The sequence below is a fragment of the Larus michahellis genome, chromosome 2 (genome assembly GCF_964199755.1).
Source record: "Larus michahellis chromosome 2, bLarMic1.1, whole genome shotgun sequence".
In the NCBI taxonomy this organism is placed as follows: Eukaryota; Metazoa; Chordata; class Aves; order Charadriiformes; family Laridae; genus Larus; species Larus michahellis.
Genome location: NC_133897.1, coordinates 66,660,293 through 66,684,643, shown reverse-complemented (window position 1 = coordinate 66,684,643; position 24,351 = coordinate 66,660,293). Strand labels below are relative to the sequence as shown.

Here is a 24,351-nt window from a genome sequence, read left to right as displayed (position 1 = left end):
ACTCCTGATTGCAGCATCCAGTCCTGCTTATTCCTCCTCATATTCTGGTGGGATGTGGCAATGCGAAAACATAATAGTACTTACCATACAAGCTGTAGGAATTCACCTGTGCCAGAATGGTACAGAAAATACTTATATTTCTGTGACAGGCACATCTGGAGAGGAGTCTCAAGAGCCTACAGCCTGCAAGCTCCAGGACAAAACTGAAAAACTGATATGCAATTGCTCAGCAACGCATAATATTGAAGCAATACCAAAAAAAAAAAAAAAGACATTACAGTTACTTCTGTACAATATAGGCCAATACAGGATTCAGGGACTGCTCAAATTCAGCAGAACAGTAAATCAAAATTTCAATTAAAAGTGGATTATGAGTACTTAGGTTTACAGTCTGTCCCAAGCCAAAGACTTAAGCAAGCCCGTTTTCCAGACCTTGGCTCTCATTTATGAAGCCTCTACTTTCTGTTTTGTTTTGTTATTTAAACTTTTCATTCACGGAGCAGTAAGATTTTCATTTTTACATCATTTTTTTTCTTTCTGAGGCAGGAACTTGTCTTCACCAAGTAAGTCCCTGCTCTGCAAAAACTTCAGCTAACAGAGAGGAAAAGTACAATCCTGCCATATCTCTGCAGCACGGGAGAAGCCTTATGGCGGTGAAACCGTAACACTCTGCTGGAGAGGGCAGCTTGTGTTGGCTGCACATCACAGAGCTGTACTCCATGGAGACGCTATAGGAACATCCACGGGAGGTGGGATTAGTGAGGCCACGTGTCCCTGGATCCACTGGCTGTTATCCCCTAGGGAATGAGGAGAAACAGGAGCTACAGGAAAAAAAACACCCTATTGCTCTGTGGTCAGGGTGGGAACCGCAGAGCAAGTCCATGGCTCTCCCACTGGTTGCACCATTTGTGAGTGCCCACACCCATCCCCAGAGCACAGCCAGTGGGTTCACACAATATTTAGGCTTTAGTCCACATACGGTATTTTGCTTTGGCACAGTCCAGTTGAGCTGTAAAACGTATGTCTAATGTATGTCATGCAGCTTTTTTAAGACCCTTCATGCAGAAATACCTGCAAAATTGTGATAGGCACTGAAACGTTAGCATTCTGACTAGTGCTAAAGCACAGAAGAAGCAGCCTACAGGATACCATCTGATTTGTGTAAAACCACATCTTACACTTGATGATCACTTTGACATCTGCTTGTCAAAAACCTACACCTTCTATGTTCGTGGGATTTTTTTAAACAAGAGACAAAGCATTACCTGGACCAAAACAGTGCTTATCTCCTTTACATTTTTTTACACTGATCACACAATGGTTGTTGACTCAACTATTTTTTTTTTCATGAGATAAACCTTGGTTTTCTACAGTGTCTTGAAACATTAGAAGAATGTTGTGACTGAAATCAAATAAGGCAGAACATCCTAAAATGACTCCTAGAAATACAGCAACGTAAATGACTGATTCAGTCATTGTGCATGGTTTCCGAAAACACAGTCAAGGTGATCGTACCTACCTCTGAAAGGCACAATGGAAACAACCACCAGCAACATAAGGGCAAAACCTCACAGCTACAACACAGGCATAATGAAAACATACTATACTATTAATTCTGATGATTGCAAAAGCACATTCAGTCTTACCACTATTATGAGAGAATTTGCAAACAACGTAAGATGTTTTTCAATTACCTATACGCACATATACATATATATTAAGAGAACGTGAGTGGAGAAGTAAACAGGAATGGGGGGACGGCATATTTACTATTCAATACCTGCTTCCCTTTCCCCTACTCTGGTGTTGTATTTTTTCTTTCAGGGTTCCTTACACTGAAACTAAAAGATTTCACAGGAATTTAAATCAGTACAGCAGACTAAACAAGATTCCCAATGTTTTCAACAATTACCATAATTAAAGATGTCTTTGCAGAATAAAGCCTAGGCTGGTTCTCTGTTGCCAGTCACTAGGTAGCTATTCCCATTGTTTCACATCAAATGAAACATCAAATGTTTCAAACTCAAAACGGTGGTAGCATAAACCAACTTTGCAGCAGTGAATACTATTCCCATGGTTTAGAATAAAATGGTAAAATATGGCCTATGCCAACGCTGGAGAGGAAAGATGCTGTTCAATAGACAGCAGTTAACAACAGGCATGTATTTGAGATACTTCTAAGGCTAACTTGCATGGCAAGGCAATACCTGCTGGCATCTAGAATAGATTTTTTTTGCTGAAGTGTTGTGCAAGAGAAGAACAACTCTCTTTCTTTCCAATTTAAGAGATGAACAGTCTTTAAATATACACAGACATACCCACTGGGGATGAAGTTTGCATAAGTAGGCTGATTCAGTGGAGCATAGCTATGCAGTCCATATGCAATAAGCAGCCAGTTGCCCATGTCCAGTTTCCTGTACTTTTGTTTTAAATTAAAGTCCTGATAAAAGTCTGGAGTGCATGCAAGCTAACTAGGTGAAATTCCAAATGTGTATTTTATGGGATTTCACCTGCAAAAAGTTGGCAGGTCTCTTCAAGTCATGTGACATGACTCAAGTATTGCTTTGTGGGAATTTCCCTCAGAAGGACTATTTTCATTTGGAAAGCCTACAAAAAAGCATGAACCTAATCATTTTTCTAATTCCTCTTCCTTCCAAAACAAGAACAAAACAACCACCCTTTTTTTTCTACTTTCTCAAAAAAAGTGTTCTCAGAAAAAGCCATTTCAAATAAATTAAAAAAAAAAAATCTAGATTTACTTGCTATTAAAATCTTCATACAAGCCTGCTTGGAATTCAGCTAGCATGAATACTTTATTGTCACTTCACAGCCACCAATATAAGCTTCCAAAATAAACTGGCACACGTGTTTCTGAACATTTCCTACACATGAAGCATTTTGTATGGAGCACTCTGATCTCCATCCACATTGTGCTTTTCATTGCTACCCAAGAGAGGCATCAGCCCGGAGCGGTATTTTCACCCCACACAAGACAGCGAGGTGCAGGATGACTGGAAGGAGAATCCCCACACGACCTCCAGCTGAGAGCCCAGCACGCTTACAGTGCTGTGGTGCAAATTCAGAAGTATAATTCAAATGCAATGTGCCCTCTGGGGCTACAAAGTCAGACCAAGGGTTGACAGCAACTTAGCAGAGAGCTAAGCACGTTCACAATTTGTGGCCACACGTGTGAGTTTGTGCTGGGGCTCTTCAGCTCTCAAATGCAGAAAAAGTCCTTGTTCCAACAGGTCTCTGCCACCAATACAAAAGAAAATAATCTGCAGAGAAGGTGTCTTGTGTGGGCAGCAGAGAGAAAGGCAGCTCTGATGGTTCGATTCTCACTCTCATTTTATAGTACCAGTATACCTACAAATTATTCAGGTTGCTATAGAATTGTCAGAGCCATATATCTTTCTAAGTAATCATCATTATCTCTCATTTTTACTATCAGAGATAAGGAATATATTTTGTTACCATTAGCAGGAAGATAGGTGAAAAGCTGGTATTGGCTTCTCTTTCTCTTTCCGTTGCAGACATAGAAGTTGACCTGAACAGGGCTGGTAATTCTCTGATTGCGGAAAGGTGGTATCTCAACCACCAGCGAATTCTGCAAAAGCAACAAATCAGAACGTCAAGGCACGATTGAGGCAGTCGAGCTGTACAATAGTATTCACATGTTAACGCCGAGAAGGAGGCGCCCGGGTTCACAAGGAACAACACACTCTCTGTAGGGGAACTGGTGGGCTTCATGGGCAGGGACGGCCTCCCACTGCCCCCGCTGTCCTCTGTGCCAAGGACTCCAGAAGTAGGGATGTAAGATTTTAGCATGGTTTGGGTCTTTAAAAAATCACTAGCCTTCACCTCTTCCCCTTGGACAGCAGATGTGATACTGCGTATGGACAATGCTTTATCCCTCCTGCCTCTGAAAAGAATCAGGGACCACAATCAAATCGTGGTCTCCAACTCAGCAGGAGAAAGCACAACCCCTTGGCCGGCAGGTCATTCCCAGTATATCTCACCCTAACACAAATTCATCTGAAAGGAGAATTAAGACACGCATGTGATTATTCAAATATTTCCATTTTCCACACTGAAATGTTTTTTCATGTAACAACTCAGAAGTTTTAAGCTTGCTAGTTTCTGTGGATGGGAGATCTTGCTACAGGAAGAAGGGCTGGAGAACATGTAGATGATCTTCCACTGTCAGAAACCAAATGCTCCAGCACGGGGCTAAAGAACGACTTGGCTGCTAGGGCATCAGCTTACACAAATGCACAGTGAAATCTGCTATGACCCTCCAAACCTCCCTTGGCACTTTTTGAAAGAATAAAAGGGAACACTCGTCTTTTAGCATTTGGCCTGCATTCAGCTGAGGTCTTTAAATTGTTTGCCTGCATGTCTCCAGCAGGTTTGCAGCTATCAAACTGTTGCATATTCCTGAAGAGGTGAAATAGTGGCCATATTTCCCACTTAAAGTCATGGCTGAGGGAGCCACACTTCTCCAACTGTGAGGCTGATCTCCTGTGAGGGGACTCACATTTCTTTGCCGACGGTAAACGAAAGCCAAGGAAAATGATCAGAAATTGCTTTGGGAGTAGAGGGAAGAACTGACCCAGCAAGACAGAAGATGAGCAGACGGGGCTGGCCCATCCCAGACAATGAAAAAATATTTTCCAAATGGTCTCTCCTACTTTCGGGATAGCTTCCAACGAAGGCTTTTTACCCCACGCTCCTATTAAAGAAAGATTTCCAGGAGGGGAGGCCCAAGTACTTGTTCTGTTTCAGTGGGGAGACACAGTGCCAAAGCCTTGGAAATCCCTCTTTAGTAACAGTGCTGGAGAAGGCAATATATATTTTTCATCTTGATGTTAAAATATTTAAGGCAGACTTACTGGCTTGCACAGTTCTTTGTCGGTTTTGGCTTCCATTTCCCACACATGGTGACCATCTAAAAGACAAAAGAAAAAGATATCTAGTTCTGTCCTTTTTTCCTCTCCCAAGCCTACAAAAGAATGACTTTTCAAAAACAATCTCTTTGAAGGGGCACTGTATATATGAAAACCAGCTCTCAAAATGCATTGACCAAGCGTTGCCCAACCAGGAGGCCATCTGGGTAACCCGCAATGGGAGCCCATTTAGATTTTTTGAAGGGGGAACCACAATCCAGAGCGCATGATACTGCAATGGGGGAAAGCCACTGGGAGTTTTTTCTGCCACTAGTTTGGACAAAATATGCAACTGTTGCATGCCTTAGTTTCCCAAACTTTCAGACAGAAATACTGCTACCTATGAGGCCTTTTGATCACTACCTCTACAGTAAGTCATATTCTACATTAATATTAAACAAAACAAAACCAAGTAAGCAGCAAAGTAAAGAAGCTCCTCAGCCATGCAGTATTTCATTTTAATATGCTCCTTGTCTGGCTTGTCGTAATTCTGCTGCTTGGATCAAAAGTCATGGCCGTAAGCTGGGAAACATAGCTTTCGACTCCATTTTAAAGTTGGTTGAGCTCAGCTGCAGTGGACCCACCTACAGTTTTCTGAAGCAGTTTTCTGCTTCTAGTGGTGTGCTGGGTCCTCCTAATTTACTGTATTTCTATTTTCAAGCAACTATAGATTTAAGCTACAGCTATCACTTTTTCTGAAGATCTGCCTTTCGGAAGAAATTGGGTTTGTCTGGTCATTTTTCCTGCGTCTCACTGACACAGAAGTCACCAGTCAGTAACAGGGTTTTTTCTTCTTCCTTGTAGCTTCAAAACTCAACAGCAAAGAAATTAGAAAAATAATACAAAACGTAAGGTTTCCATTCTGCAGGCCTAGAAAAACACAAACGTGTATGAAAGGCCACAAGCAGACTGCTGTCTAAGTTGGGCAGCAGGGACACATGCAGCTTCATGAGTCCCACCGTTGTCAGATGTCACCGGAATGAAAAGGAAATGAGACTTTATGTCATCTCTTTTGTATATTTATTGCGCATCAGGACATGCAAATGCAAATATTAGCTATTTTGAACTTCATCGCATGGACGTGGGCTTGCCTTAGAAAAACAGCTCTCGGCAAGGTAAAAGAGTGAATGCACTTTTTCTTCTCTCTTCACTTTCATGGCCAGGATGGAGGTGACGCATTTAGAACTGCCTGATTTATTACAAATGTCTGTAAATAATATTTTTGTGTACAGCCGTCCTACTGTGAAAGGAATGCTGCTGAGGGACTAGCCCTGGCAATTGTTTTAACGTCCAAACCCCCTTTCTTTTCAACGTATGGAAAGAAGCGCAACGTGACAGCTGCAGCGCAAACAGCACAGTGGATTTGGAAGGTCTTTCTGTAGGAAACAATTAGCAGATCTACCCTTAGTTTCTTCCTGCATTTTAAACTGTGACGCTGGAAAAGGAATCCCTTTAATTGGTACTGCCACGTTCAGCTGCAGGGAGAGAAGGAGCATCCAGACTGTGCTCGAGTCTCCTTAACGATGCCTTTTGAGAGCGCCAAAATTGAAGCAGACTTCTCAAGAGGACTGGCAATCACTTCACAATTTATCCAACAGATGCTTCCCTCGAGCTGTCAGTAGAAAAAAACTGACTGAAATTTGGCAAGCCAGGACACATCCCTTGTCTGGGAGCAGCTTCCTTTTCTCCCCCCCCAACTCCTCTGCCTATAGAGCCCCTGTAGCCCCCCCCTTCCCCTCTCCCAATTAATTCGATCAATTGTAAAAGTAACACAACACCGACACTATCACACATTTTGCAAAGTCTAGGAACTTCTGCTTTGTAAGAGGTTTGTTGGTGTTTTTTTTCAAAATCTACAGATGTCCAGACTAGTAGTTAACATGTGTTCAATTTGCCTTTGTAAATGGATTACCAGCAGTTCAGCTTTTTTGTTATGTTTAATTTCTGCTTTGCAAGACGAATGATCTGATTCAGGTTTCTGTTTTTTATTTCCTGTCGATATTCAGTAAAATTCAAAATCACTCCATCTCTAGCTAATCTTTCAATTACTTCACGCAGCACTGCCTTTATGCGCTTTTGAAATTTTTATGATGACAAAGAGAGTTTGTTCAGAAATATTTTAAATGCTGTAATCTAAACTATTAGGAAAAATAAAAATCCAGAGCCGTGGCTCATCTTTGGAAGCTAATAAGAACAATACGGGTTTCGCTCCAAGAAATTCCCTTGAGACTGTCCAGACCATCACAGCTCAGCGACTAAGGGGAAGGGGAAGAGAGGGAAGAAGTAGGGAACAGGCAACTCATTAACAGCTAGTGACATTTCATTTAACAAAAAACACAGGGAGGAAAAGTTGTTATGAAGCAGAGACAAAAAAAAAAAAAAAGAAAAAGACAATTCCTCATATTACGTCTGGTGAACCAAGAGGGAAATCTCAACGCCCACGGACTGGGACCAGCTCCAGGAGGGAAACCTTAGACCACTACGTCAACCTCTTACAGTAAACATGTTTTGCAGGTTTATACAGTTCAGCTGAAATTAAAAAAAAAAAATAAAATAAAATAAAAAGAGAGAGAGAGGAAGAAATAATGGCTCCGGAATGTTTTTTTGGGAGCCTGATGCATCAAGACAATCTGCCTGCACCGGAGAGAAGGCTTTTGCCCCCAGTACCCATACGCCGGGGACCCCGGCGAGCGGGAGGGATGCCGCCTCCCGTCAGTGTGTGCCGGAGGAGCGAGGGCTGCTCGACCACAAAAGTTTCCATTGTACGCCTGCCACATCTGCAGCAGCCCGCCTGGTTCGGGGCCCAAGGCAACTCCCTCCTGGCCGCCGGCCAACCAAAGTACACCAGAGCAATTTATACCTTTCCAAAATGCAAATAATTCAAATTACAGACATAACACAAAGTTGAAGCAGACACATTTCAGGCATTCCCGTTAAAGTTTACTCTCTGGAATTACCGTACCCAAATGGGCAGTTGTTATACGGGGAGGGAGGGAGACGGGGGCAGGAGAGGAAGGAGAGGAGGAGGCAGGGAGGAAAAGGGAGAAAGGAGAAAACAGCTTTTCCGAAGGTCTCATTTCATTCCCTTTCATTTCGCTATTTACTTTTACCGAGTAATAAGTGTCTTCTCCAAACCAAATGCCTGGCTTTGTTTGGGTGTTTTTAAGATTTATAGTGCAATATTTTGAAGAGAAAGACATCTCTTTATATAGCTAAAAAGTTGTGTCAAGGTATTATATTGGATCTGTTTCATTTTGTGGGGTGTTTTTTTTACAAAAGGGAAATAAAAACAAAACATCCACGCACAGAACCGCAGGGCAAAAGCCCTGCAGAGTCCTCGGCGGAGCTCCCTGCTCCCTCAGTGCCAGCAGCAGTTGACCTGACAGAGCCAAAGCTTCAGCTGGGGACCTGTGCCAAGGGCTGGAAGAAGGACCCTCAAATCCCTCCTCCTCCTCCTCGGCAGCGCAGGAGTGCGGCTGTGCCGGAGGAGAGAGAAACCCCCTGTTTCGCATGGGCTCTCCGACTGCGCCCGGGCTCGGCGCTGCGCTGACAGGTGGCCATCAGCGCTGCCGCCAGCTGAAGACACCGGGTTTTGTCAGGAAGCCTGACATTTACACACCGATCGCTGTTATTTATAGCCATCCCTGCTTTGGGTGCGTTTCACCACCAGCCACTTCACAGCCTTTTTTTTATGGCGCTGTGACACTTTGGAGCACCTGGGATTGCTAATGACGAAAATACCATGAACCTACCACGTTATGTGGGGTGGATTTTCAGCTTCACAAAGCATAAACACCCCATTTTAACACGCGGCAGCTGAATGGTGAATGGGCCTTTGTAGTCTGCTCTTATCAGCCGCTTGCTCCAGCGTTAAAGGAAACTGCGCACTAGTCCAGAAGTAAAAATACTCTAATTCATCAGGGAATTCCCTGCAGTATGAGTCACTGAACGGCTTCCCCACCACACCCAGCTACAAGATTTCCACATAAAAAGGCACTGTAGAGGCCTGTTTTAACACAGAAGCAGCGCTAAAAAGTAGTTGAGTAAATCTAGCGGCACCAGTTATCTACACATAAAGCCTAGCAGACCACAGTATACAGATTTTCTTCATGGAAGAGCAACACAAAGAGCTATAAAGACTTTCCAAAGTAATTTTTCTACTGTCTTCCCCTCCTTGCTGCCCATCAGGGCAGATCCCCCAGTGTTTCCAGGGCTGGGTTTACCTCCGTAGCCCAGGGAACTGCATGCGCAGTGCCAGGGGTTCGCAAGCTCACAACAGTCAAACCACCAGCGTAACTCTCTTTACAGACCGATGGATGGCAGAAAAGGGGAAAGAATATACTTCACCAAAAGAACCCCAAGCCTGGAAACTCAGGAGGGTATAACATCTGGCAACCGCTTAAACCCTGCCTCTATGAAACGGGCATAATGGGAGCGTTCAGATATATTTAAGTGATCTCAGTTTATTACAGGAGGTTAAAACAGTCTATACTCTTTAGTAGTCCTGTGTTCACCTGAGATTCGAGAAGAACAGACATTATTATACTCTTCAAGCCTGCGGCTCAACAGAGTTTGACTGCACTGGGTGGACTGTAAATCTGTATTTACATTCATGTATTGCAAGTAAGATGGTGGAACTAGTTCTGCCCTCCCAAAGGAACCCATTACTTGATTAATGCGTTGTGACATTACCCTAAACAATAATGCCTATGTTACATCCCAGATTACTTTAACATGTCCACAACAGGCAGGGTACAGATTCAAGGCAGAATGATTATAAAGCTTAATTTTGAGGTGCTCTGCAAAGGTTGCCTACCTTCCTATTTGGCCCTGTTAATATATATTCAAAATCCTTTAGGAGTGAAGGATTTGCAAGTTTTCAATTTGCACCCCAAACCCTTTTCCCTGGGAAGTACACTCACGGCACTGAGATGACTGATCTGTGAACAGATCTGCACGCAAAGGACAGGTGTCCAGCCAGAGAAGAGGATGAAGACTTAGATGAAGTCTTGTCATTCAGACTTAAGAGTCAACCAGTTTTGTGCAGAGATGTATCAGCCTCCAGGCACAAGGCAGGTCGGGCCAGGGCTGCACCTGGGCTGGCAATGAGAGAGGTGAAGAGGCGGCTCTGTTGCTTGGAGGAGAGCACTCCCCACGCCAGTCCTGGGCGCGACCCACTGGCACTGTCTCACCTACCGGTGGATATGCATTGGTATGGGTGCACTAGTGCTGGATTTCGCTCCAGAGGCAGACGCCTTTTGGATCTGGGGATGGCACAAAGAGATAGGGCACTTTTCCAGGCTGGTCTTGCAGGCATCTTGCTGTGAACAACACTTCCCCAGCTGGACAACAGCAAGCCCAATAATCTGTGGGTGCGAGTCTATGCCCGTGTTTACACATCGGTGTACGTTTTAAAGACATTTACAAGGGCTAGGCTATAAGGATGAACCAATACCAGCCAAGCAGTCTACCATGGGATGTACAGGGAAGACGGGGCAGGAAGAGAGCAAGAAAACATTTGGAAATGCAGAGGGAGCAGGCAATAAATATCTGCAATGTAAGCAGCTAGGACCTTTCTTTTGACTACCTCAATGGCACTTCACCCTCCTGAGATCCGCCGCCTCTTAGGGCTCTCTGAGGAGGGAGATGTCTCCTGATGTTGCATGTGCCCAGAGACACCTCCAGAGCAGCTCCACCTCCTGCCACCACTCCTGTTGGCGCCATGGCCTGCCTGCTGCCTGGCACTTCGCCCCCATCTGCCTCTCCCGTTTGCCTCTCCTCTTGATGTCCCCTTTGCCCTTTCACTGCTTTTGCTCTGAGACCACAATGCGGTCTGATTTTCGCCTACTCTGTTTCCCTCTTCCTTGCCAGGAAGACCACAAGCTGTTCTTCTCTGCCCTCCTCACAGCCTACTGTCCTGCTACAGAGACTTCCCCCATAGCTTTGTTCCCCATCCCTGGCATGTCCTTTGGCATGCATCAGTCCATACGCAGCAGAGTTCACATGTAACTGACCTATTTGTATTTCCACATCAAAGCTGCTATATTTGTTTGTGTCTCCTCATAAGCATTTTTGCAGCATGTGGATTTTGTCCATTCCTTCAGCTACGCATTTTTGCATTATTGACCTGAATATTATGTAGGCTTAGGTGTCTTTGTGATGCATATGATGCTCTCGAGTTTCTTTTTCTCTCTTTTTTACCTTAAATTAAGAATAAAAAAGTCATGCAGCAACCAAGTGATAAAAATTCTGTACAAACTGTATCTTCCAGCACTTTGGCATCCGTGCCAGACATACGCTTCCTCTCTGGTTGCTCAGCTGGGCAAGCCAAAAGCTGAGGGACTCACTTTGCCTAAACAGTGCGCATTTTCAGCTGCTTTTAACATAGTATGTCTAACAGACTTAATTATTCTGAGTTTAAGTGTCTGCAAATGAACTGTAATTTTAGTCCAGGTAATTAAAAGGAGGCACTGTACTGACAACTGGCTGATCAGGGTTCATTTTGAGCCAAAGCCATTGGAATGATCTGCCAGATCCTATTTGCAGCAGAATGGAAGCTGGTTATGCAATTTGTGCTCTCTGGCACCTTCCCCTATTCAACTCACCATTGGTCTGAGGGTTTTATTCAATAACTCTCAGTAATTCCACATTTAAGACACTCAACTTCCAAGTAAAACTGCAGCTTGACGTCCCTGCAAAATCTGTCTAGAGCACCCAGGTTGAACCAAGCACACCCAGCACAGCCACCCACCATCAGTCATGACAATACTTCACTCCGTCTTTGGTTACATTCGTGTCATCTCCTTGTCTTCACAATTTTACTATCCTCTGGGAACCTCTAGTAGGCTGAACCTGTGACTTTGCAGCTGAAACTGAGTAAAATATTCCTGGTCCATCTTCTTCAGTCTGATCTGTCTCATATTTTCTCAGAGACTATTGGAGTAACAAACCTCACAGCCAGTTCCAAATTTTCCTTCCATTAACAACTCTTTTCCTCTGTTTTTTCTGTGCTTGATGCCAACACCACCACCTGTACTATAGCTACTCCTACTTCTTTCTCATCTTAAGATGTAAGTTTGATCCAAATGCTTTCAATTCTTCCTTCTTCATTATTTTTTAAGACACAAACTCTTATTTTTTTTTATACGGCCACAACTTCTCCTCTTCCAGAGATATCCCATTATGGCAACGCCTCATGACTTTGAATCTAAACAGTAAGCTTTTGAATGGCATTTTTGGTTTTTTTCATCTCCTTGTTCCCCTCCTGTCCCTTTTCTTCTTTCTCTTGTCCAAGAAGGTCAGGCTCAATCTTAGAGGTCCCTCCTCCTCTCCTCTGATTATCTGCCTTGACATCAGCTTCCTTGCAACAAGGCACACCTTAGAAATGTCTTAGCTCTCTATTCCTCTCTTAAATGTCATTATACTTTCTTCCACTTTGCTCTTGAAGGTGCAATCTTACTCCCTCAACAGACCTAAAAGGAACGTGCTCCTCTTCGCTCAGATCTCACCACTTTTCCTGTGACGTCCTCCTGAGACAACTCTTAGTGATGTCAGGGAAGTAACAGGAAACAAGGAGTTGTGCTTTTCCAAAAGATGTAGACGATCACTCCAAAAACTAAGTACTTTGGAGGTATCTCCTTGTATTGAGTTCATCAGCAAAGCTGGTGTTGCTTCTCTGACAATGAATTTAAGAAGGGGTAAAAAACGCTGTGCAGCAGCTGAGAGAGGAGGAGTGAGAATATGTGAGGAAAACAACTCTGCGGACACCAGGGTCAGTGAAGGAGGGGAAGGAGGTGCTCCAGGCACCAGAGCAGAGATTCCCCTACAGCCTGTGGATGAGATCATGGTGAAGCAGGTTGTCCCCCTGCAGCCCCTGGAGACAACCACACTGGAGCAGATACCCACCCTGCCGCCCGTGCAGAACCCATGCTCCTGAAGCAGGCTCCTGGCAGGAGCTGCAGCCTGTGAAGAGAAGCCCGAACAGAAGCAGGTTCTCTGGCAGGAACCGCAGCCATGGGGGACCCACGCTGGAGCAGTCTGTTTCTGAAGGACTGAACCTTGTGAACAGGACTCAGGCTAGAGCAGTTCATGAAGGACTGTCTCCCCTGGGAGGGACCGAGGGACCCACCCTGGACCAGGGGAGGCAGGAGTGGCACAGAGAAGCTGTTATGGACTGGCCGCAGCCAGCATTCCCTGACCCCCTGTGCCACTCGGGGGGAGGAGGCAGAAGTCAGGAACGAAGGAGTGGAGTTGAGCTTGGGAAGGGAGCAGGGAGTAAAGGTGGGGTTTAGTTTTGCCTTTGTTTCTCACTATCCCACTCTATTTTTGATTGGCAATAATTTATTTTCCCCAAGCAGAGTCTGTTTTGCCTGTGACAGTAACTGGTAAGCAATCTCCCTGTCTTTGTCTTGACCTACGAGTTCTTTCATCTTGTTTTCTCCCTCCTGTCCTGTTGAGGAGAGGGAGTGAGAGAGCGGCTTGGTGGGTGCCTGGCAGCCAGCCAAGGTCAACACCCCACACTCCTTTCCTCTACTGTCTTTAGGCACTGATTGCTTCATTAGACTCTCAGCTTTCTGCTAAGTGCTGTGAATTCCTGTGTGTTTGGACAGAGGGTCCTACTGGAACAGTAACAGTAAAAACTAGCCGAAATCTTGTGCTAGTTATGAAAGCTCAGAGACGAAGCTTTGATTTCACAGATACAGCTGCTTGAAGCCACTTAGTCTGGCAAAGACATGAAAGAATAAACTTCAAGCATTCAGTCGCAGTTTCTGTAATAATTAAAAATTTACAGGATTACTCAGACAAGTTACTTTTAACTAGAGACCACATGGTTATTCCTTATTCTCTGTTGTCCACAGTAAGTATCTGTGATTGATTGATCTCATTCTTCACTGTGAGAGCAACACCCTGGATGAGGCTTGTTGCTGCTGATACCATCTCTTGCGTATGGCTGCTGTCCCGCTCTGTCTTCGCCATTCCCTGACTAAACAGCCAGGAAAAACTGAAACGTGCTGACATTTCCTGCAAGCTACATCACTCCTCCTGCATGTGCGTGAAAGGGTTCCACCATCAAATGACTCCACCATTTGATGACACTATTTGCCCAAGGATATCTATTTCTGGGCAGTGGCCAGAAACCCCTTCAGCTATCAATACATCTCTAGGAAATAGGTTCAAGTGACCTTCACATGAACTCAGTGCTCCCAACTTGTATGCCTTTGAAGTTTCCAGTTTATCTAGTTTCCAGAATTTTTAACTTCACTGCACATGAGTCAGCATGCAACCACTCACTGCCAACTGGAACGTGTGTCCTGAACTTCGATAAACAGACAGATAAAGACAAAATTATGTAGTATCTGTCCATCTGACTAGAGGGGGAAAGGGAGTTTTGCCACTTGCTTATTTATTATGTGAGCTATAGTATGATTACCAGTGTGAAACATGACCCCTTTTTGGCCAGTTGCCCCCCAAACTGTGACTGCTACTGGCAATGGAAAGAGCAATGGAAAGATCTCTGAGAATGTAAGATCTTTTACCAAATGGAGCTCTGCCAAGACTCAGGTCACCCGTCTCCACATCCCATCACATCACGTCAAAACAGACTCCAAACCCTGATCTCCTAAGTGTATCTGAGTCAAACCAAAAATCCCACATGCTTCCCCAACGCATCCGTTCCATCCACATGCCACTCAAATGTTTTGTCAACATATCATTTTCCAGAACTCTTTGTAAGTTCTCCTGAAGACAAAATACTGCACTTTAGTTACTTGTCACACAACAAGGTAACTTTTATTCACACAACATACGGGAAACAGAACTGAATTTCTCAGACTGACGTTTGTACCTTAAAACAGCAACTGATTGATTCTAATCTTTGCCAGACAGTGAAATTCAAGAGGAACAAAAAATCTGTGAAATGCTTGAGTGGACACTTAAATTCATCCAGCTTCCTTCTTTTCCGTATCACATTTACTTTGTGCAAACATTCGGCTGACCAAGCCTGACCGCACGTCTAATGGGAGGCAAACTGTAAGTTTTCCCATCTGAAATACTTACAGAAAAAAGTGATTTCCTTTGGCATATACACCAAAAAATTTGGTGATTTCACCCAGCTATCTTTCATCTGCTCTAGTATAACTATTACCATGCCACGTCAGCGCCTTCATGTTCTAAGAGCAAAACCTGTTCCAGCAGGGAAGAGGAACAGTTTTGACAGAAAAATCCATTTAACAAAATAAAAACAACAGCAGAAGGAACAGTTTGAAGCAATAACTAAATCTGAAAAACTCTTCGCTTGTTTGAAAATATTCAAAAAGAGAAAAATCCCTGCAGGAAATGTTGTTTAGGTGCTGTTTGTTTCTCTGCCTTTCAGAAACTTGAGTTTCAAAGGCAATAGCTGCGGATATTATGCAGTTAGGTTACAGAGTGTGTAGGTGGTAGGATCACTGTTAATTTGAAGGCTGAGTAATTAACAACATGTTCAAAACCACTGACGTCTGTAAGCCTGGAGTTACTCAGAGATACAGCGTTATAAATTGTGAACTCTATTAATGTCCATCAAAGACAGTGATGCATCTTCAGGGAGGGGTACCTGTCAGAAGGAAGCTCAAACACAGGCCTTTGACCAGGACAACATGGGCCTCAACATTAAGAGCCCGGAATCAGAATTTCAAAGTCAGTGTTATTTGAGAAACTAACCCTGTAGTGAAGTTGGGTGTTAACATTTCTGCCTTTTCACTCTTTGAAACTCCTGCCTTGAGCTCCAGTCACAAAGCACAAAGCCAAAGAAACGGGTTTGGCTAGTGGAAACTCAACTGAATGACAGTTAATAATAATGCACCAAATATCCATTTCTTCCCATAGATCACAACTTGCTAATAATGAAGATTTCAATCAGTTTAACCTGATCTCTTAGGTATGTCTAGACTTGGCCAAATCCATGAAGTCCAGAAATACCTGAGCTAGTTCCAGTGCCAAAACCATTCTAGCTACAGGAGTAAGGAGCAATTTTTGAGCAAGAAGGCCTTTTCAGGGTAGATTAACTCTTTCAGATCTTAGTGCGAGACTCTTTCTAAATCCCAAAATATCTTGGGCAACTCTACACCATCCTAGAGCGTGCCAGAAAGACATACCCATAACTTTGGTGCCTGGGATATTGGCTTTGTGTCCCATCAATGAGCTTTCAGTTGTCAGTTACAGGAAACATTTTGTGAACTGAGTGAAGAGAAAGTAGGATTTTTCCACCACACTCAGTTTTATAGTTCACTGATCAAAATCCGATCTACTAGAAGCCAGGACTCTGGTGATTTCTGTTAGGCTTTTGTGCTGCTTTGTAACTCATATTACCTTCAAAAAACTAGCTTGGAAAACAAATACATAGTGTTTGCAGAAGTTGTTACCAAGCTTTGTTGTAGCCGACAGATATATAGTCCTTAAAACGTGTTCTCCAAACACCTCTGCATTTTCTGAACTTCCCTCAAAATTTTTGTTGCCTGACACATTTATAATCTAGAAATTAAATAAAAATCTTTAAAAAGATAAGTAAATACATCAGTGTCTTTTATTTTAATTCCAGATCACAACCCGTGCTCTTGCAAATGCATCTATTAGACAGGAAACATTTTGTCCCTCCTAGCCAAACACCTCCTCCCATAGCTAATCAATTTCATTTCATCCACTTTTGTAACTAAAACACACACTTTGCCTCCACAGCGAATACCACCAAGGACCCTTGCTGGCAAAAAGCTGCAAAATTGTTTTTGTATTTCAGAAAGTACTAATTCTGATGAAAACCAGATCGGTATTGGACGTCCTAAACCTAGCACCCAACAACCAGGACACACAGACTCACAAGACCCCTGTGAAACTCAGGAAGAGAAAAGCATGACTACAAAGAGAGACAGGAAGTGAAAGAAGATAAGATAAACAATTAGTAGTGTAATATGTAAGAGACAAAGTCATCATGGGACTCCCCGGTCTAAGGAAATTTTGAATTTAAAAGAGCGAACCTCTGAAAGCACATTCAGTATTCACATTTTTACTACCGTTAGACTTCTTGGATGGTTGTTTTATACCATCGTTCATCACTGGAAAATATGGTCTGATGTGCAAGCAATAAAACATTGACCAAAATCCCATAAAATAAGGCCTCATTTCAACATGAGAACTTTTTTATGTTACTGTAAAAAGCTTGAGCAAATTTTAGTCCACTTCTGAAAAGACTCATTATTTATCCAAAGGGGTGCCTTCTGCCTGAACGCTGGACCACACTGCGAGGGCTTCTCCTTTCAGAGGAGTTCCTCACAGCGCTCCTCCCTTGGTCCTTTCAGTGCACCTTCATCCCTCGCTGCCTCATTCCTCCTCTGTGAGATGCAGCGTTGCAGGGCTGCAAAGTGCATTTTGCTCTGTTTCATGCGCTGCTTGGCTAAAAAACAGCCAGTAAGGGGTTAAGCTGAAAGCATTACGCTGCTGCCTCCCCGGCTGAAGGACTGATTTGATCATTCTTCAGGGATTCCCTCTTGTATGAGTCACTGCTCAGACAGACTCCCCACGCAAGGAGGCCAGGATAATGCCATTCCTCCAGAGACTACAACAGCTGAGGGCTAGCCCTTAAGACAGAGAGCTTGGGACTCATGCTTGGAAAAACATTCAGCGTACCACAATGCACTACGCAGACTTAAAGAAATTATTCAGACAGACAGGAAAAAAAAAAGGCAAACAAAAAGTGTTCTCAAAGTCTTTGCGTTAACCAATTAAGTATGCAGACCAGCATAAATTAGATGAGCTCCCAGAGACTGCCTTCCGGCTTGGGGACTCTGCCTGAGTGAGGACTGAAGACATGACCTCATGTAGTATAATATTTAAATTTTATACAAAAGATATGTTCTCTTTATGAGTCCAATGATTGCTGTGATCTATTACTTTGTAATAGCTGCATTTGGCTGCTACCCACTAGGAACGTGATTAACATTTTGAATTCAAAAACAAAAGTGGTAACAGCAGCAAAACTAATGAATGTCTCCAGCTAATCACAAAAGTTCATAACCAGCTTTCTAAGAGAAAGAGCAACTATGCTGGTGTTCCCTCTCTCGACCTACTTTTATAGATGTGCAAGAGCTGAAAGGGAAAGAAACACCGCGTGCTGATTTTCAAAAGTGCAGGCTGGTAATGCTTGTTCATTTGACATCAAATACAGTGACTCTGCTCAAAAATTGAGCCAGAGGAGTTTGTCACCAAGACAACAATGCATCGTGCTTGTTTGCTTCCAATGCATCAAGCTGGTAGGCAACATAGCAAACGACTCATCACAGAAGCCCCAGGAATTGCTCGGCCCAGATCAGCTGGCAACTTTGCTTTTTGTGTGTCATTCCTGGTGATACAATTGCAGCTTCTGGAAATGCTGCACTCTCGACTTTAAAGGCTCGTCCCCTGCAGTGTTGTCTCCATGAGGCAGTGCTGCCCTGCAACTGCAACAAATCTGCCGTGAGACTACTAAAACTAGGCAGAACAGGTTCAGATCAGATCTTCCAATACTGACTTAATGATCTTGACTACTCTTCAATGATAGCAGCTCACTGCTGGACCCCTGCAGCGTTTCCCCTCACTCCATGCCAGGGGCAAGAGCACCGAAAGATCTCCGGTGGTGCTTTCACATAGAAGAGACACTCCTGCACCGGGTCCATCCTGTAAACCCATGCACCCAAGGAGTTCACCCCAGGAGTTTTTCAGTCTGACAGGCAAGGCCTTTTGATCAGTTTCTTCCTCATGTGTGCAGCAGCACACTCCTTTACCTCTCACAATGTTTAAAAAAAAATGTCGCTTCTATAAACTATTTTCTATCTATATCCTGTCTTTGTGCAGCCTCAAGTTTCTTTTGCTCGAGGGGGATAGCTTTCTAGTTAAGAAGTACAAGGCCAGCCCCGGTTTGCATTTTTGTAATTTAAGGGGCTATACAGTGAACATGCTGCTTTTGGTCTACTTAATGCTAAGGGAGACGGTGTCCAAATCCCCACTGTGGTACCTGCTGGTGGGCGAGTAGCATCACCATCATAATCTTCTGGGACACAACACTTCAAAATTTTTCCAACTCAATAAAGGAAGAGGAAAGAAAATAAGCATGAAGGAGAGCACCTTTTAACGTGGCTTCCTTCCTGTAATGAGACAGATCAAGCACTTTGCTCCTGACATGCCACACTAACCCGCTTCTGTGCAGTGAAGGAAGTTTAAATATGAAGTAGACTGTGATATTCTCCCCTCATGCCACTAAAAGAGCAGAGTTCTGGGTTTTTTTAATTGCAATATGACCTTTTTTCCTTTTTTTTTAAAGTTTCTTAAGAAACAAGGAGGGTGTTCTGCTCATCTCACGGCCACAGCCCAATCGGTGCTGACTGGCTCTCGCTGAGGAGCTGGGGCGTTACCTCCACCCCACCTGCACTTTTGGTGACTTAAACCACACCAACCCAGGACTCCACCAGGGAACTTCAGGGAAGTCTTCTGCTCTTCCCCTGAGCCTGCTGAGCTTGCACCTGCTCAGATGTCTTCGCCTCCAGAGTCACCCCTGCTCGCCCCACCATCCCTTCAATCGGCCCGGCTTCCTGCACCACCAGCAGCGGCTGTGGGCAGGGGAACGGCACAGGAACCTTCTGGACATGGAGGGTTAAACAGGCACAGCATCACAGCCAGCGCTGATGGCCTGAGGAGCGCCCAAGACTGTTTAAAGTTCGAGGGGGGGTTTCAGCTGGCAGCTGAGGAATCTGTAGCTTGTGCCAGCACCACGGAAACCCTTTCCAAAACAAGACTCAAAACTACCCTTAATGATCTCGTTTCAGAACCTGACGTTGACTCACAGCTCCGCTCCCACCGCCTTCTCCCGTGGGGGCATTCACACGTATTATGCATTGCCACCCTGTGACCCACCCCTCCTGCGGACACCTCCTGCTCCAGCCCCAGCTCCCACCCAGTGCCACTTGCCCTGCTTCAGCCTGGCCAGGGATCCTTCCCCGGGAGGACCAGTCCCACCACCAGGAGAAGCACCGTGCAAGAGGGGAGCCATCGGTGGCAGTCCCTCCTCAGTCCTCAAGGTAAACCAGAAATAGCTCCTTTGAATGAATGCATGAGCGCTGCAAGTCCTCCTCAGCCAGCGGATGGTAAATGCCACCAGTCCTGACAGCCACAGGAGGAGACACACGTGCACATACGCATCAACAGCAACACCACTCCCACAAATTACAGAAAGGTTTAACAAGATGCACCACCTTGCAGGTTTCATGGGGAAATGCCACCTGAGGTTTCAAACACCTTTCACAGGTCCTACCCGGAACAATCGTGGCTTACTACAAAAACAAATGCCCAACTTCAACTTTCAATGTCACTATTGTCTATCTACAGGTAGACAACTACACCTGCCATAGTGTGAAACCTCAGCATTAGGCATGGCTCAGATCACTTTCCCAGCTTTGCCCAGTGACATGGAAAACATATTACATGCAGATGAAAATGTCATTACCATATTTATGCCTTCATCATTTGGCAGAGATTTTAAAACAGGGGAAAAAAGGCAGACCGGAGTCTAGATCGAAAAGACATACCTGGTGCTTTCTCCACAAAGATGACTTTGGAGTCTTGCAGAAAGTTATGTCCAGTCAGTATCATTTTTTTCCCTCCAATAACAGGAAAGCTGTCGATACTTTGCTTCTCCACCAGAGGCAGTTCTTGGGCAGATCTCTGAGCTGGAGAGTTATAAAGAAGATACAAAAAAAAAAAAAAGGCAACCACAAACAAACACAAAAATAAGTAAATACTGCATTAGTAAGTAACTTAATGCTCATCCTCATAAGCTAAGCTGAGTTTGACACAGAAACAAAGAAAGGTCAGAAGGTTTGCAGGAAACATGGTTGGTTTTCAAGCATCTTAATCGTAAACAATAGGGTTATCAAACATACCGGCACACAGAACAAGCTGTTTTAAAACTCATCTTGATCTGTACTATACCAAAAAGTATATTCTTATTGCAATTTGTTTCTTTAAAATAATTTTCTCTTATGTTATCTGTAACATATATGCCATGTGCTTACAAGGCACACATGACAAGATGACCATCCATGTCCAAAATGTGTTTCAGTTACTATATGCTCCACTGTCAATTCTACAAACTGTCTTGCACCAGCAGCAGCCACGGACCTTGTGATCCAGCACAAGTCCACAGTTTAGAGAGCGTATTTCCACCAGCACCTGAGTGCCAAAGCACATGTGGATCCATGCAAACAGAATCCGGTATTCTTGTGGCACATATTTTATCCCTCCCAACTGGGACAGAGAGCGAGTGTGGCTGTGCTTCAAGGGATGACGTGACATTTTATCCAGATTACATGGTTCCTCCTGGTGTCACATGCACTAAGAGATGCATGAAGTTTTTGGCACCAGCTTATTCCACGTTCTGCACTGGAAATAACACTAGTGCTTATTTTTTCTCCTGTTTTCCGCTCCTTTCAGGAGGCACATACTACGCTTTTGCTCAATACGCAACCCTCAAAACGGCAGTTCACTGATACAAATCCAATTGGCTTCATATTTAGTGGCTTCCTGAGCTTATCACCTTTGCACAGACCAGTTCAGGATATATTTAAATTGTGCCTAATTCTGCTATACAGCAGTTGAAAAGCTCTCATCAATTTCAACAGGACCAGGATGAAACCATGACTCCTCACAATTTCTGCTTTGCCTGTTAGCCTAGAACTTGCCCTTGAATATGAAACAAAGGGGAAATTGTTCATCTCATACACACCCTGGACAGAAGACAGGGCTTTATGCCAGTCTACTTGCTATAGGTAAGGAGGCTCTGCTATTCTTCTTAAATAACATAGGCTTATCTTACTGTAACTCCCTTCCCACTGCCAATGCTCATTTTTTTATTTAAATGAATGACTGCGAAGGAGAGAAGCTATCACCGTTGGTCTAACAGCACTACCTTTTCCTACAACTTCTGCCTCTCTTGTGGACTCGGACTACCAGAGTCGCAGGGGTGCTACTCAGGCAACAGGATGGAGTACTGTCGCTGGTCTGAAAGTCTGTCACCAATGCTATTGCTTTTGCAAGAGGAATGCAGGGATGCTCTTTCCTGCAGCCTCTCTATTAACTATCCTTGAAAAAGCACCATGCCTCCAAGAGAACAAATGCTGACACGCTCCAGGACCTCCCAGACACATTGTGTGGGACTCCAGCCTGGCAACGACACAGGGACAAGTGTGGACACGACCCTCCGGCATGCATGGGGCCAAGGATGGTCAAGCCTTCCTGCCTGTCCCCTCTGCTCCCTACCCCCAGAGCTCAACGCCATATACGCACTGGATGTTAGGTTACTCCTTTACCCTGTCAGCATCAGAAAGATCCGCTTTGTGGAATCCAACAAAACCTTAAAAAGGTGGATTCCACAAATCTAGCCGACCAAATCAGCAACGGGAGTTAGACTGAAATTCAATTTCTACCACTTCACCTGAAGCGTTAAAGCTACATGAAGCAAATAGGTTTTGTTTTGTGTGTGTGGGAGGCTGACAAGGCTTACGGAACAAGAATGATATAGGTGTCTTTGGAGGGTGCCCCAGTGTAACTGATAAAAAGCAGTCTGTTCAATCAAAGAGACCCCAGTGCGGAAACCTGGTTTCTGGAGGTTTTCTGAAACTGCAGGCAGCTTGTGCCAGTGTGTCAGCTCTACTATACTGCTGGCTCCGCATCAAAGGGGTCGGGGTTTTGTTTGCTGGTTTTTGCTTTATGAAGGGGAGACAGAGAGTGAATAGGACATGATAGCTGCCTTTCAAAACTCCTACAGCAGTTACCTGTATGATAGGGAGGCACAAGAAAAGAAAAAAAGGCTTATCACTCACAGGTCTACTATTAGTTTAAGTGCACTCTACCCTTGTTTTAAGTGTGTTCTTTCCGATAGAAATCAGGTACACAAATGTACACATTTTTTTTCCAAGACACAGGCATTTTGTCTTCAGTACATACCATGTGCTTTTGGAAAGCAGATTAAGGTTCACCGACTAGACAGGCAAGGCAAAACCAATGTATAAACGCATCAGTGGACAAAGACTGCGTGTGGGGTGGCACAATACTCAGCAAGAGAAGGGTGTTTGTTGCTACTTACAGCACTCAATGGGGTTGGAGGCTACTTGCAAGGAGAGGGTCCTGCCGTTGGCCTGCGGGATATGAACCCTGAAGACCAGCCGCACACGTGTGTTCTTCCGACCGATGTCCGTCTCTCCCTTGCGCAGCTCGATGTCAGAGTTTCGGAGCTTTAATATCCCAGCACAGTCGATGCTATCCAAAGGGACACACAAAGCAATTCAATTCATTTCAAGCAGACTTCAGGAAGACACGAGCGTGCAACATCTTCCCTCTCTCCTCTACCTCCTTCTTAAAAATCTGAGTCAGACATGACCCTAATGACCAGGCTGAACATGGCAGCCTTTGTTAAGTCTAGTACTTGCATCCACAAATAGCTAAGTTGGGGCTATCTGTTTTAACAGGTAGCAACGGCCTTTGAGCACACAAATTTAGGATGCTACTTTAGTTCCCAGAGGAAGAAAATCCACATCCTTCCTCTCCAACACATCCTGTAAGGATGGTGCTTACAGATTAACCAAAGCCCAAAGAAATAGGGAGACTAGAAAAGTCAATGGGATGAGACGGTAGTACACAAAGTGTTACTAACCCAGAACGCAAGGTCACTTATGATTTCACTTCTTACAGCCAATTTGGAGAAAAATCTGACATTACTTTTTATTCTAGGGCAAAGTCCTGGAAATGCTTATTAATGAGCGCAGCTCTCCCTGAGGTCAGTACTACTGTCAACGTGTTTGTATTTGAATGAGTTGGAAATACTCCCAAAGCTGAGTGTTGAGCTAAAGCTCTGCATGAAAAAACCTAAACTCAGAATCCTCCCTGCACATTAGGGAAAAACATGCTTTTCGTCAGATAGAACTATTACTATTTCTAATCTCTCTCTCCGTTTTTTTAACTTTGGTTCTCTCCTGGATGAGTTTACAAGTCAGGATTTTTGTCAAAGCAAATTCATTAGAGGAAGTTCCCCGGAACAAAAGATAGATAAATACATGCACTCAAAAACCCACTGCAAAAATACCTCTGCTTTGACACAACTATAAAGCCTACATGGCAATTTCTTCTGGGTATTGGTCTCTGGCATGCATTTTGTTACACTGAATATGCAGAGTTTAATTTTACTTCGCATTCAAAGAGTTTAATTCCCCCTCCAGATCTTTGAAGCTCTATTCAGAAGCAAACTGCAAACAAGAACTATGGCAGCACAGTTTTGATCTACGTTTTTTGCTAAAGTATGGATTTCAGAATAACAAAAAGACAAAAAGGCCCTTGCTGATATGATCAAAGA

General features: G+C 44.1%; 1 protein-coding gene across 6 annotated transcripts in view; it reads right to left on the bottom strand.

The window, feature by feature from the left end:
* NFATC1 (nuclear factor of activated T cells 1) overlaps positions 1-24,351 on the bottom strand; it is a 116,585-nt gene that overhangs the window by 44,096 nt on the left and 48,138 nt on the right. For all 6 annotated transcript variants that reach the window (XR_012585585.1, XM_074575769.1, XM_074575772.1 and 3 more), the window contains exons 5-8: positions 23,089-23,261; positions 20,534-20,674; positions 4,893-4,948; positions 3,475-3,607 (exon numbers count right to left, since the gene is read on the bottom strand). Coding sequence is in view for 5 of the 6 variants with exons in the window: in XM_074575769.1 (XP_074431870.1) it covers positions 3,475-3,607; positions 4,893-4,948; positions 20,534-20,674; positions 23,089-23,261 (503 nt within the window). In the remaining variant the exon portion in view is untranslated. The remainder of the gene's footprint in view (positions 1-3,474; positions 3,608-4,892; positions 4,949-20,533; positions 20,675-23,088; positions 23,262-24,351) is intronic.